The 13,492-nt window shown below is 44.6% G+C and overlaps 1 protein-coding gene across 2 annotated transcripts in view; it reads left to right on the plus strand.

The window, feature by feature from the left end:
- Positions 1-13,492, plus strand: part of PREPL (prolyl endopeptidase like) — a 76,184-nt gene extending 62,692 nt beyond the window's left edge. For both annotated transcript variants that reach the window (XM_088477270.1, XM_088477269.1), the window contains exons 12-15: positions 3,616-3,765; positions 6,429-6,555; positions 10,722-10,807; positions 13,035-13,492. In XM_088477270.1, the coding sequence (XP_088333396.1) occupies positions 3,616-3,765; positions 6,429-6,555; positions 10,722-10,807; positions 13,035-13,109 (438 nt within the window). In that variant the 3' untranslated portion in view covers positions 13,110-13,492. The remainder of the gene's footprint in view (positions 1-3,615; positions 3,766-6,428; positions 6,556-10,721; positions 10,808-13,034) is intronic.

Below are 13,492 nucleotides of genomic sequence, written 5' to 3' on the forward strand. Positions count from 1 at the left end.
GACCATCGTCCTTTCGGTCATCTAGGGCCCAGGGCAGGCCCAAACCACAGTCGTTTCCTCGACAGGCTGGCCCTAAGAAATCGGTCAAGCCCCGGAAGCAGGCATGGAGTACCAGACGTCCGGCCCCCAAGCCAGATGACAAGCCTGCGGCCTGACGGTCCGGGCCTCCCTTTGGGGGATCCCAGGGTGGGAGGCCGCCTGCTACAGTTCGCCCAGTGTTGGTCGACCACTACGACAGACACTTGGGTTCTGGAGGTGGTTTCCCACGGATACGCCCTCTCCTTCCGGCACGGACCCCCGGCTCGCTTCTTCACCACGGGTCTCCCATCAGACCGGAACAAGGCTACGGAGCTGCGGAAGGTATTGCACACTATGCTCCAGGCTGGAGTTATAGTGGCGGTTCCATTCTCCCAGAGGGGCCAGGGTTTCTATTCAAATCTATTTTTGGTACAGAAACCCAATGGGTCATATCGTCCGATTCTCAACCTCAAAGCACTCAACAAGTCTTTGCGGGTCCCGAAGTTTCGGATGGAGACCCTACGGTCCATCATTCTGGCGCTGGAACCTGGGGACTACTTGGTGTCATTGGACATACAGGACGCTTACCTGCATGTCCCTATTCTTTGGCGCCATCAACAGTTCCTCAGGTTTGCAATCAGCAGCGACCACTTCCAGTTTCGGGCGTTACCTTTTGGCCTGGCAACAGCACCACGTGTTTTCACCAAGGTGATGGCGGTCATGGCGGCTTCTCTGCGGCTGCAGGGAGTCCGCATGTTGCCGTATTTGGACGACCTGTTATTGGTGGCAGGATCTCCAGAGCTCCTGTTACGCCACTTGGACCTGACCATTGCACTGCTGCAACGGCACGGCTGGCTAATCAACTGGCAGAAGTCCACTCTAATCCCGTCTCGGAGGATTCTGCATCTTGGAGCCTTATTGGACTCGGGACAGCAAAGGATCTTCGTGACGGAGGACAAGATCTCTGCTTTACAGTCAAGGGTGCGCAGTTGTCTGCACAGCCGCCGGGTGTCCTTACACTCGGCGATGAGGTTACTGGGCTCCATGGTGTCGGTGTTCGACATGGTGGAATACGCCCAGTTTCACTCCAGACCTCTGCAGCACCTGATCCTGTCCAAGTGGAACGGGCTGACTCAGTCTCTGAAGTCCCAGACGATTGTGCTCACCCAGGAGGTTCGCCTGTCCCTTACGTGGTGGTTACAGACGACCCACCTCAACAAGGGACGTCCGTTCTGGGTTCCAAATTGGGTCCTGTTGACAACGGACGCCAGTCTTCGGGGCTGGGGAGCAGTTTCGGGTCCACACTTGTTCCAGGGCAGGTGGACGCCGACAGAAGCGGAGCTTCCAATAAATATCTTGGAACTCCATGCGGTCTTCAATGCTCTCCAGCAGGCACAGCGGTTTCTCCAGGGTCGCCCGGTGCAGGTCCAGTCGGACAACGCTACCACCGTGGCCTACATAAACAGGCAAGGAGGAACTCGCAGTCGGGCGGCTCTCGTAGAGGTCTCTCGGATCCTGGTTTGGGCGGAGCGCAATCTTCCGGCCATATCAGCGGTCTTCATCCCGGGAGTGCTCAATTGGGAGGCGGACTTTCTAAGTCGCCAGGACGTTCATCCGGGGGAATGGTCCCTGCACCCGGACGTTTTTCAACTACTGGTGGACAGGTGGGGTCTTCCAGAAATCGACCTCATGGCGTCCCGGCACAACAACAAGTTGCCGGTGTACGGGTCTCGCACAAGAGACGAAGGGGCGTCTCTGGTGGATGCTCTGTCCGTCCGGTGGACGTTCCGGTTCGCATACCTGTTCCCTCCGGTCTCCCTTCTTCCACGGGTAATCCGGAAATTCAAACAGGAAGGAGGGACGCTCCTGTTGATAGCTCCCGCGTGGCCCAGACGGCACTGGTTCTCAGACCTTCAGGGTCTGTCCGTGGACATTCCTCTGCGGTTGCCGCTACGACCGGACCTTCTGTCTCAGGGTCCTTGCCTTCACCCGGACCTGACTCTGCTGTCTTTGACGGCGTGGCTGTTGAGACGGCCATGCTGAGGTCCCGGGGGTTTTCCAGCTCTGTGGTGCGTACCATGTTGCGAGCTCGGAAACCGTCTTCCGCGAGGATATACCATCGCGTGTGGCATACGTTCTTCCAGTGGTGTCGACCGAGAGGTTATGCACCGCGGGAGTTTCGTCTGTCTCGGATTCTCGCCTTCCTGCAAGCGGGACTAGATCATGGGCTTCGCCTTGCTTCTTTGAAGGTACAGGTTTCGGCCCTATCTGTCTGGTTTCACCGTAGGATTGCTACAATCCCGGATGTGCGCACCTTTATGCAGGGTGTTCTCCGCATTCAGCCGCCCTTTGTTCCACCTGTGGCGCCTTGGGATTTGGCTGTGGTCCTGAGGGCTCTCCAAGGACCGCCGTTTGAACCACTGGGCTCAGTGGATCTTAAATGGCTAACAGCTAAGACTGTTTTCCTTCTGGCCATTGCTTCGGCCAGACGTGTTTCTGAGTTAGGGGCTCTTTCTTGTAGACCCCCTTTCTTGGTTTTTTATGGGAACAGGGCAGTGCTCCGCACTCGGCCCGAGTTTCTTCCCAAAGTTGTTTCCCAGTTTCATATTAACGAGGAAATAGTTGTTCCGGCCTTTAACTCACCGGGTCTTTCCGTGGGTGAGGCCTCTTTGGATGTTGTGCGGGCCTTAAGGACTTATGTTGACCGCACTTCTTCGTTTAGGAAGTCGGACGCTTTGTTTGTCCTCTTTGGCTTCCGTAAAAAGGGTTGGCCTGCTTCAAAGCAAACTTTGGCAGCCTGGATCCGTATGGCTATTTCTGAAGCTTATCTTCATGAAGGCCTACCGGTCCCTCCTTCTCTGAAGGCTCATTCCACTAGGTCTGTGGGTCCTTCGTGGGCAGCTCGACGTGGTGCCTCGGCAGTTCAGATCTGCAAGGCTGCTACGTGGTCTTCTGTCCATACCTTCGTGAGGTATTACAGGTTTGACACCTTCGCCTCTCAGGATGCTTCCTTCGGGCGGCGGATTCTCCTTTCTGCACAGGAGCGTCCCCACCCTTAAAGGATACTGCTTTGGGACATCCCCAAGGTATCCTGTGGATACCCTATGGACCCTGAAGTAGAAAATATGAGATATGGTAAGAACTTACCCTTGTTATCTCTATTTCTACGAAGTCCATAGGGTTCCACAGGACTCCCGCCCTGTCGCACCTGTGCTGCAGATGGGCTTTGCTCTGGTCACCGGTTTTCCGTCTCCCTCTGGTGAGAATGTGATTCTTGTATGTGTCCAGATCTTTGTTCTCTCTCTTCCTTCTCCTCCTATGGCTTGGTAACTAACCTGAGGTGCCTTGGCCCGGGGGCGGGGTATAGGAGGGGGACCTAGTGCATCCTGGGAGGCTGAAAGCTTAACTCTTTGGTGCCCTGCGACTGACGTCACACCTATACCCCAAGGTATCCTGTGGAACCCTATGGACTTCGTAGAAATAGAGATAACAAGGGTAAGTTCTTACCATATCTCATATTATTTGGGAGCATGCTCTTTCAAAGTTTCCCTTTAAAAACCTGTGAATTGCTGATTTACCCAAGTTTAAATTTGCCAGGCCCCTTTCGTGGATGTGCTGAATACAATGCTGGACACATCGCTACCGTTGACGATTGAAGAACAAGAAGAGTGGGGAAATCCATTGCTTAACATACGACACTACATATCTATACAAGCGTATTGCCCTTATGAGAATATCAAGCCACAGGTAGGAACAATACAAGGACCGGTATTTTACAGATGGACCAAGCACAGTCGTCATAATGTAACATTACATTGATTTTTAATTATATGGGATAAACATGAGGCTGAACGAACATAACTGTGATGTAAACATCTGTAAATATTTGGACATTTTTTTTTCTGCGCTTCCAATTATTATATTGCACAAGAAAAAAAACAATACAGACAATATTTAGGTGATTTATTTAAAAAATATAAATAAGTGTTCTTAAAAGCCTTGACAGTGATATTATTTCGAAAACTAATAAACCCTTCATTCCAAATAAATTTACTAAATAACTGGTTAAGTCCCTTAGGATATAGGGGCATCCGGGCACTTTTGAGTTTGCATCCAAAAAGTTTTAAGATTCTCCCCCTTCATAATCCCATAGCCTGCCAAAAACTATTTTTTCCAACAACAAAGTGACAAAGAACCAAATGAGCGCGAGAGAAGAGAGAGCAATGTTGTATGCAAACAAGAACCTCAAAAAGGTGAACATTCAAGAACGAGGATGTAAATGGTGGGCATTATGTGTCCCCGAATAGACTCTGAGAAATGGATTTCAAGTAAGTATAAAATTCCCACTCTCTCATCCATGTGAGTAACACCTTGACCATCTAAAAGATGCCCCAATGGAGGGCAAGCTCTGAGGTTGTGATGAGCAGCACCTTACCTGGCATCTTCAGCAGAAAAATGTTAAATCTGAATTTAGTTAATGTGTGTACCGCAATCCAGGCAGCTGCCTGACAAAGCTGCTCAGCTGGGACCCCGTGCAGCCCACCAAGAACTTCAGTAGTCCCTGTAGCGAGAGATTCTTCTCCTTCGGTAAGGACACCATCTTCTAACCGGTGTTGAACAGAAGCCCCAAGAAAGCATAAACAGATAGCTTCCCCTGGCGCCTAAGTATATCCAAAAGTCAATCAATGCATTCAGTCTTTATGAATGGCAGGCTATTTCCACAAATAGATATTTAAAAAAACAAAAACAAAGGTATCGCCAATGAGTGTCCCAAATAAAGTCTTTACAAATGATATATCCGTCAAGACATATTTGTGTGTTGTTTTTTTTTAAAAGGGTCCACCATAGTATGCTGTATAAATGGAGAAAAATAAGATCACATCAGAGTGTATCAATTATTCACAATTACCATACTGTGCTCGGGATGAAAAATGTGGTACTCTCCACAATCTTTAGGAGATTTATCCCCTTAAGGTATTGTGCTTACACCAGACACATGAGGGGAATGGCATCCATATATTTCTTTCCGTAGCTCTTCCTCTTGACTTAATTAGCGGGATTATGACTCCAACATGCCCTAATAATGCATGAATTGTATAAAAAATTGTATCTGCGTACCAAGTGGAAAGCCAATACCAGCATGTATTTTCTTTTAGCAATCCATAGATATAGCAGACTGCAAATATACAAACTTGTAGAAAACCTGAAATCCAAATAGGTTGATGCAAATCAAATAAAATACAATGTCCAGCACTGAAAGTACTCTCTATAATATTGGAAATGTATTATACAACCTTTTGGCATGAAAAACATGGGGCCAGGAGTGGCCGCATAACGGGTTGCAGATGACTCACGCTTGTAGAAATAGAGGCTGGAGGACGCTGATCCCTGGGTGCCTAGTGCACAATAGTCTCCGTACCCCGCTGCAATGACTTCTTCCGGGTTGGCTCTCTCCTCGCATCCACATGACTAACTTCAACGCGTTTCGACAAGGTTGTTTTTATCAAGGAGCTTTGAAAGTGAAAATTATGGACCTGAACGGCAAATCTGAGAAGATACTGGTTTACATTCCTGATTGGAACATGTAAATTTTTGTCTCTGGTCTCCGTGGACACAATGAACTCTGGAGGTCTGACTACAAAGTAGTGGCACTTCCTTGGTCTAAAAGAGGTATCAGCTTCTATGATCTTTTCCAAGGGCTGTTAAATCTGCACTGACTTTTCCAGGCATTGAACCCAAGCTGTCTCATCATGTGCTGCAGAGGAGAGCTACAATGACCCCTGGTTGAAAGCACCAAGGGAGAACCAGTCATTCAACAAAGTTCCCGTAGGTGGGGCAGAACTCCATGCATCCTTCAGCTGTATCTGCTATAGGCATTCCAGCTATAGAGAATTTTTTTTCTTTTTAAGCAGTATGTTTGAAAGAACTGCCAATGGAAGCCAGGAAAACCGTGCCCAGCTCCAGCGCCAACTTTGAAATAGTTCCCGGTATGCTTTGATTGTTGGTAAATTGAAAATTGTTTAGGCTTCAGGGCCATGCCTCATTACAACAGTGTCCAGTTCCCTTACATAGATGAAAGAGGAAGTGTGTCCATGCAGCTAATTGCTAGACCACATTGATAAACGGAAAAAGAGTATTAACATTTCGCATATGACTGTTTTTGTTTTAATTTCCAGATATTTAATTATTTTCACCATTTGACTGTCTCTGCATTGTGTTTTGCAATTAAGAAAATTTATGTGTGTTAAGTTTCAGTAAAGATGATTCAATCTAGCTAAGATCCCAGGGGTCCTATCCCATTCAAAAAAGCCTAAATTATTCCATTACGGTAAACATCAGTTTTAATTTATTTGTTCCACTTAATTTTATTATATTCGGATTTAATATGCCATTTTCATTCTTGGTCGTAGAAATATCCTTCAGTCCTAATAACGGCATATGAAAATGACCAGCGCGTTCCACTACATGGATTGCTACGATATGTGAAAAAACTTAGGGCAGCTGCAGTACAGTATTTCCAAAGTTCCACTTTACCAGGTAATTAAAAGGTTTGAAACATTTGAAGGTTTGTTAAAAATGAAGGTGTTGTACAAGCATCCATACCAGGACTCCAAACATGGCACCATCAATTTAGGCCCTTCACATAAGGAAGGTAGTCGATTAATATTTTATTCGGTCTCACAAGCTGCAAGTAAATACCTAAAAGTGTTCACAAAATGACATAAATTAATACTAAGTGCAGTGGATTAAAAACAAAATAAGGTCCTGTCCTACAGCATACAGTGGGGTAATAATGCTCCTTCACTAGTCAATGGAATTATGTCAAATGGCCTCAACCTTTGCGTTATGATTCCAAGTCAGTGTCATAGAAACATAGAATTTGACAGCAGATAAGAACCACTTGGTCCAATCTAGTCTGCCCCATTTTTAAACATATTGTTACCTCAACCCTTATTGATCCTTTCTTCTTCTGAAGGATATCCTTATGTCTATCCCATGCATGTTTTAAATTGCTCTGTTGTCTTAGCCTCTACCACCTCTGATGGGAGGCTATTCCACTTGTCCACTACCCTTTCTGTGAATTTTTTCTCAAATTTCCCCTGAACCTACCACCCTCCAGTTTCAGAACATGTCCTCTTCTTCTAATACTTCTCTTTCTTTGAAGAATGTCTCCTTCCTTTACCTTGTTAAAACCCTTTATATATTTGAACGTTTCTATCATGTCCCCCCTTTCCCTTCTCTGCTCCAAACTATACATATTAAGATCTTTTAGTCTTTCCTGGTATGTTTTGTGGTATAGACCTTGCACCATTTTAGTTGCCCTTCTTTGTACACTCTCTAATGTATTAATATCCTTCTGGAGATATGGGCTCCAGAACTGAACACAGTATTCGAGATGAGGACGTACCAATGACCTATACAGTGGTATTATCACTTCTTTCTTTCTGCTACTGATTCCTCTCCCTTTGCAACCAAGCATCTGACTTCCCTCCCTCATTTCTTTGTTAAAATGTTTGCTTGCCTTTAAGTCACCTGAAATAGTGACTCCTAGATCCCTTTAATCTTCAGTAGTTTCCAGTATAGTACCATTAATACTATATTTAGCCTTTGGATTTTTGAGACCCAAGTACATGATCTTGAATTTTTTGGCATTAACCTGTAGTTGCTACATTCTTGACCATTCCTCTAGTCTGCCTAGATCATCAATCATTTGTTTTACTCCTCCTGGTGTGTCTACCCTGTTGCATACCTTTGTGTCATCTGCAAAAAGACATAGTTTCCCTTCAATACCATTTGCAATGTCACAAATAAAGATATTAAAAAGCACTGGTCCAAGTACTGATCCCTGAGGTACTTCACTGGTAACATTTCCCTCTTGAGACTGCACTCCGTTTACTACAATTCTCTGTTTCCTATCCTGCAGCCATGATCTTCTCCATTCAACTATCTCTGTATCCAATCTCATGCTTTCCAGTTTATTTAACAGTCTGTGATGTGTAACAGTGTCAAAAACCTTACTAAAGTCTAGATAAGCTATATCTATGCCCCCCTCTTTATCTATTTCCTTAGTCACCCAGTCAAAAAAGTCAATAAGATTTGTTTGACATTATCTCCCCCCAGTAGATCCATGGTGTGTGGGTTCCTGCAAATTGCTGAATTTGAGATAATCTATGACTTCTAAGAGTTTCCACCAATTTTCCTACTACTGATGTAAGGCTCACTGGTCGGTAGTTGCTTGCCTTTTCCTTGCTTCCACTTTTGTGCAGTGGGACGTTTGCTCTTTTCCAGTCCTCTGGAATTACTCCAGTAGCTAGTGACTGGTTGAATACTTCTGTTAATGGTGTGACCAGCACCCCTTTAAGCTCTTTTAGTATCCTTGGATGTATCCCATCTGGCCCCATTGATTTATCCACTTTCAGTTTTGAGAGTTCTGATAGGATCTTCTCCTCTGTAAATGTGCTTGTTCCTACCTCATTTTTCTGATACACCTGCAACTTATCTGTGGCCCCTTGCCCTCTCTTTCAGTAGTGAATACTGAACAAAAATAATTATTAAGATGATCAGCTATTACATTGTCTCCCTCAACAAGACTCTCTCTTTCTGCCTTTAGTCTTTTTATTCCACCTTTTTGTTTTTCTCCTTTCGCTTACTGTATATACTTAAAAAAAAGTTTTGCCCCCTTTACCCACTGACTGTGCCATTTTCTCCTCAGCTTTTGCCTTTGCACATCTGATTACTTTCTTAGCCTCCTTCTGTTTTACAAGATACACCTCTTTGTCCTCATTATTTAGCATCTGCTTGTATTTCCTAAAGGCCATCTTTTTTGCTTTCACAATACTCGCTACCTCTTTCCCATACCACACTGGCTTCCTTTCCCTTGTGGTTTTCCTAACCCTTTTGATTCAAAGGTCTGTTGCCTTTAATATTGCACTTTTTAAATTTTCCCACCTCTCCTGCACTCCTTTCAAGTTCCTCCACTCTGTAAAAGATTCGCTTACACATCTTCCCATCGCTGCAAAATCAGCCTTCCCAAAATCTAACACCTTTGTTTTTGTATGGGGTGAGTCAGTATCTGTCCTTATTCTGAACCATACTGCTTGATGATCACTGAATTCCAGGTTTTCACCCACTTTTACATCAGATATTCTGTCTCCATTTGTAAGTATTAAGTCTAATATTGCGTCTTTCCGAGTGGGCTCACTCACCAATTGCTGGAGGGAGGCTCCCTGCAATGAATTCAGGATCTCCCTACTTCTAGTGGAACTTACCACAGACACCTCCCAGTTTATATCTGGTAGATTAAAATCTCCCATGATTATAACCTCTCCTCCTTTTAATGCCATTTTAGTGATGTCCTGCAATAGTTTATGGTCCAGCTCCTCTTCCTCACCTGGTGGTCTGTAGATCACCCCAATACGAAGAATGATACCCATCCAACCTCAGTGGGAGTAGCCACACCCACGATTGGTGTTTTTAGTAAAGAAACAACATTTGCAGGTCGGTTTTGCCCTAAAACAAATGGCTAAATTCCGAGGCTGCCCACATTTGCTCCTCTGAAACTAAACACTCGTAAAATGTGTGATGTGCCAGATACAGGGCCGGATTAAGGGGTAAGGGGGGCGACAGGGGCGATCGTCCCTGGCCCCCCACACCTGAAGTGCCCCCACACCCATCGGGGTTAAAATGAACCGGAGGAGACGGAACCAGTTCAACCCAACCCAACCCAACCTCGGCGCCGCAGGGAGGCACCATTTGCCAGACGCCCGCTGAGATTGTAATCAGCGGGCGCCCGGCTCCCTCCCCGCAGCGGCAGCCGGAGACTGGAGCTCACTCGTGAGCTTCGGGCTCCGGCTCACACAGTGCGGCGTGGACTGCAGCGGAAGCGGGAGTGGGGCTTAAGGTAAGTAATAGCTCTTTTTTTATTTTGTAGTGCAAGCGGCTTTTTGTACTGGGGGCATTACTTGGGGAGGGGGGGCATTACTTTGGGAGGGGGGGTATTACACCTGGGGGCATTACTTGGGGAGGGGGGGCATTACACCTGGGGGCATTACTCGGTGGGGGGGCAGGGGCATTACACCTGGGGGCATTACTCAGGGGGCATTAATATTTGGGGCACCACTTCTGGGGGCATTACTATTGGGGGCTCTACTACTTGAAGGCAGGGCATTACTACTGGGGCACTACTACAGAGGGAGCCTTACTATTAGGGGCATTACTACAGGGGGTATTACTACTGGAGCCACTACCACAGGGGGCACACCTACAGGGGTATTACTATTGGGCACACATAGGGGGCATGACTACTGGTGGACATTACTATTGAGGGAACTACTACAGTGGTATTACTACTGGGGGTATTTATACAGGGGGCATGACTACTTTGGGCACTATTAAAGGGAGAATTGCATAAAGGGCACCACTACTGTGGGCACTGACACTGAGATCCCCACTGTGCATACCCCACGTTCGTCACATTTAATACGGGCCCCACATGTTTGTTGCCCAGGGGCCCCCACAGACCTTAATCGGGTCCTGGCCAGATGTGTGTGGCCACTTATTCCGGAACCACTTTTATTTGGCATAACATCGAAAATGTGATTAATAGACGAATTGGCTAAAAGTGTTCCGCCTTTTTTATGTAAGCACAAAACTGCATCATGTATTACAAGAAGATAGATTTGATCATTACAATTTGCTTTCAGATCGTAAAATCCCCAATATACTGCTAGATGTTCATCCTGGGGGCAGTCACTGTGATTCACTGTCTTGGGAAGATTCCTTACAGAAGGTAACTTAAAACGTAAAACCCCCAGTTGGTCAATAATTTATTTCAGTTTGTGTATTACCAAACAAAACAAAAAAAATATTTGCTAAAAATGTTTTAATTATCTGTTCAACATATACCGATTTATATGCCATTCCCCATATTGTTCTCTTTTGAATATCGATTTTGGAGACTGGAGTTTTGTCCATTTTGCATTATGTTGGATGGTGTAGAAGCTTCAGTCACTGTGACACAAGGGGAATTTATTATGCAGCTGTTTAGTATTCAGATTTATCTTCCTGCAGCTTGGAGGTTGACCACTGAGACTGCATCCGAAATGAGGTGGTTTGCAAACACCTAAACCACTAACAATACCATGCTGAATAGCACTGGGCCGGTACACTCTAAGGGGTAAATTTACTAAAGTGAGAGTTTTTAGAAGTGAGTTTTAGAAGAGATGTTGCCTATAGCAACCAATCAGATTCTACTTAACATTTAACTAGCACCTTCTAGAAGATAATAGCTAGAATCTGATTAGTTGCTATGGGCAACATCTCTTCTAAAACTCACTTCTAAAAACTCTCACTTTAGTAAATTTACCCCTAGGTGTGTGGCCCCAATCATTGTATTGAATGAAGAAAAACCACACACACACACACAGGGTTGTTTAGCTTTAATAGAACCCAAGTGGTTATGGTGCAGTTTGTGTAGTTCTTAATAAGTATTAAATATCAATATTCATTTTTTACTTCAATTATGTATAAGTATCAAGGTCTACCATATAACATAGTAAATAGCACTAAACAGGTAGAAGACCAAGTAAAAAGAAGCAAACAGGACATCATCTAAGCACTGGAGAAATACTACTCTTAGCTTCTTTAAGTTCCTCCTCATGCTGCTTGGAGGACTATTTTCATTGTGCAGACATTCATACTAGAGCTAGTAGAAAATACCAAAATGGCGCTCTTCAAGGTAGCAGCTGTTTTGAGGAGAGTGTTAAGCTCCTCAGTATGGATACATGCAAGAGAAAGGGGGGTATACACAGCGCTGTAGTGTGTGCTTATTCTCTCTAGTAAATTATACAAATAAAATTGATATGCGGCTTTGTCTAAAATTATATCACATTTATTACACATTAAAACATCATTATAGCAAATAAAATCTTAAATGTTCACACAAAGTGCATATGTAGTCACGTATCATTAATATGGGACTTACAAAATAGATGGAGATCAATATGGATACTCGGTCCAATACATCTGAATATGTAGTCCACAAGTCCTCAATAGGTCAAATACACCAACTCTGAAGAGCCTGCCACATTTATCTCCATTGTTACAGGGCAGTGGCACCTCTCAGCACAGGTTGTGGCATTTCAGCAGGTTCCTGGTAACTATTTAGTATTAATCCTGGCCACTACTTCATATTCCTCTCCTCCAACTATGGCAGGCCTGGCCAACCTGTGGCTCTCCAGCTGTTGTGAAACTACAAGTCCCAGCATGCCCTGCAACAGTTTTGGCATTCCCTAGTAGCAAAACTGTAGCAGGGCATGCTGGGACTTGTAGTTTCACAACAGCTGGAGAGCCACAGGTTGGCCAGTCCTGCACTATGGTGTTTCGCTGTTAGAATTGCCAATGGATTTGCTAGAATTTTCTTCATCTGTATCGCCCCAGCCTGTGCTCATACAGCTTGGTAATGTAGAAAAGTGCCCAAGACCAACACAGACCCATCACTGCTTGGCTCATATAATTTGTATATTATTGTATTATGTCAAACTGTGAAAATGTTGTGTAGGTGAGGAGAGTATTGCGCTGACCAATCTACGGAGGAGCTCCATTAAGCATTGTAAAGAGGGGAGAAGTTTCCCATAGCAACCAATCAGCTTTGAGCATTTATCAAGTACATTCTTTAAAATGTTAGATAGAAGCTGATTGGTTGCTATGGGCAATTTTCCCACTGGTCCTCTTCTCCTTTCTACACTGCTGGATACATCTCCCCTTAGTATATTGAAGGCCGCAGTTGGGGTTATTGCAGGAGATTACCAGAGTTGCTTTGACATTTATAACTAAAATTTTGTAATTGAAAAGTAATGGGATAAGAATGTACTTTATTGCCTCAATGTCCCCACCTCTTTTTTGTCAAACCACTGCCAACATAGAATAAAAGAACACGGATTGCTTTGTCTTGGTTACCAACTTAGACAGAGAACCAGCTCTTTCTACAATTATTTTGTATTATTTTCTTGTTTCAGGTAGCAATGCATCTTTCTTTTCTACACAAAGAGCTTAACCTCGGGGAAATAAAAGCAATCAAACATAAAAGATGAACCTTGTGTGAATAAAAATAATTAGTGAAGAAAGAAAGAAAAAATTGTATTTGTGACTTTTTATAATTGTTGTATTTTTAAAACATTATTTTCCCTCAAAAAGCAAAGTATAAGATGAGAAAACAAGATGACAAAGAAGTAAGTCTGAACATAAACAGGTCGGATGTAGGAAGTTGGTCTTATGTAGATTCAGTTTGCATTTTATTGTTGTCTGCTTCTGTTATAGTGACTGGTTAACTTTCATATTGTGAAGTACAGATGTGTCCACCGTGCGCTACAAGACGCATTTAACATAACGTGTGAGCGCCGTGCGACTCTGTAGCGCCGAGCATATTTTCGTGCAACTGCTGATTAAATTGCTGTGCGGCATTCCTACAGTATAT

Source organism: Taudactylus pleione, unplaced genomic scaffold, assembly GCF_031769625.1.
Source record: "Taudactylus pleione unplaced genomic scaffold, aTauple2 ptg000201l, whole genome shotgun sequence".
NCBI lineage: Eukaryota > Metazoa > Chordata > Amphibia > Anura > Myobatrachidae > Taudactylus > Taudactylus pleione.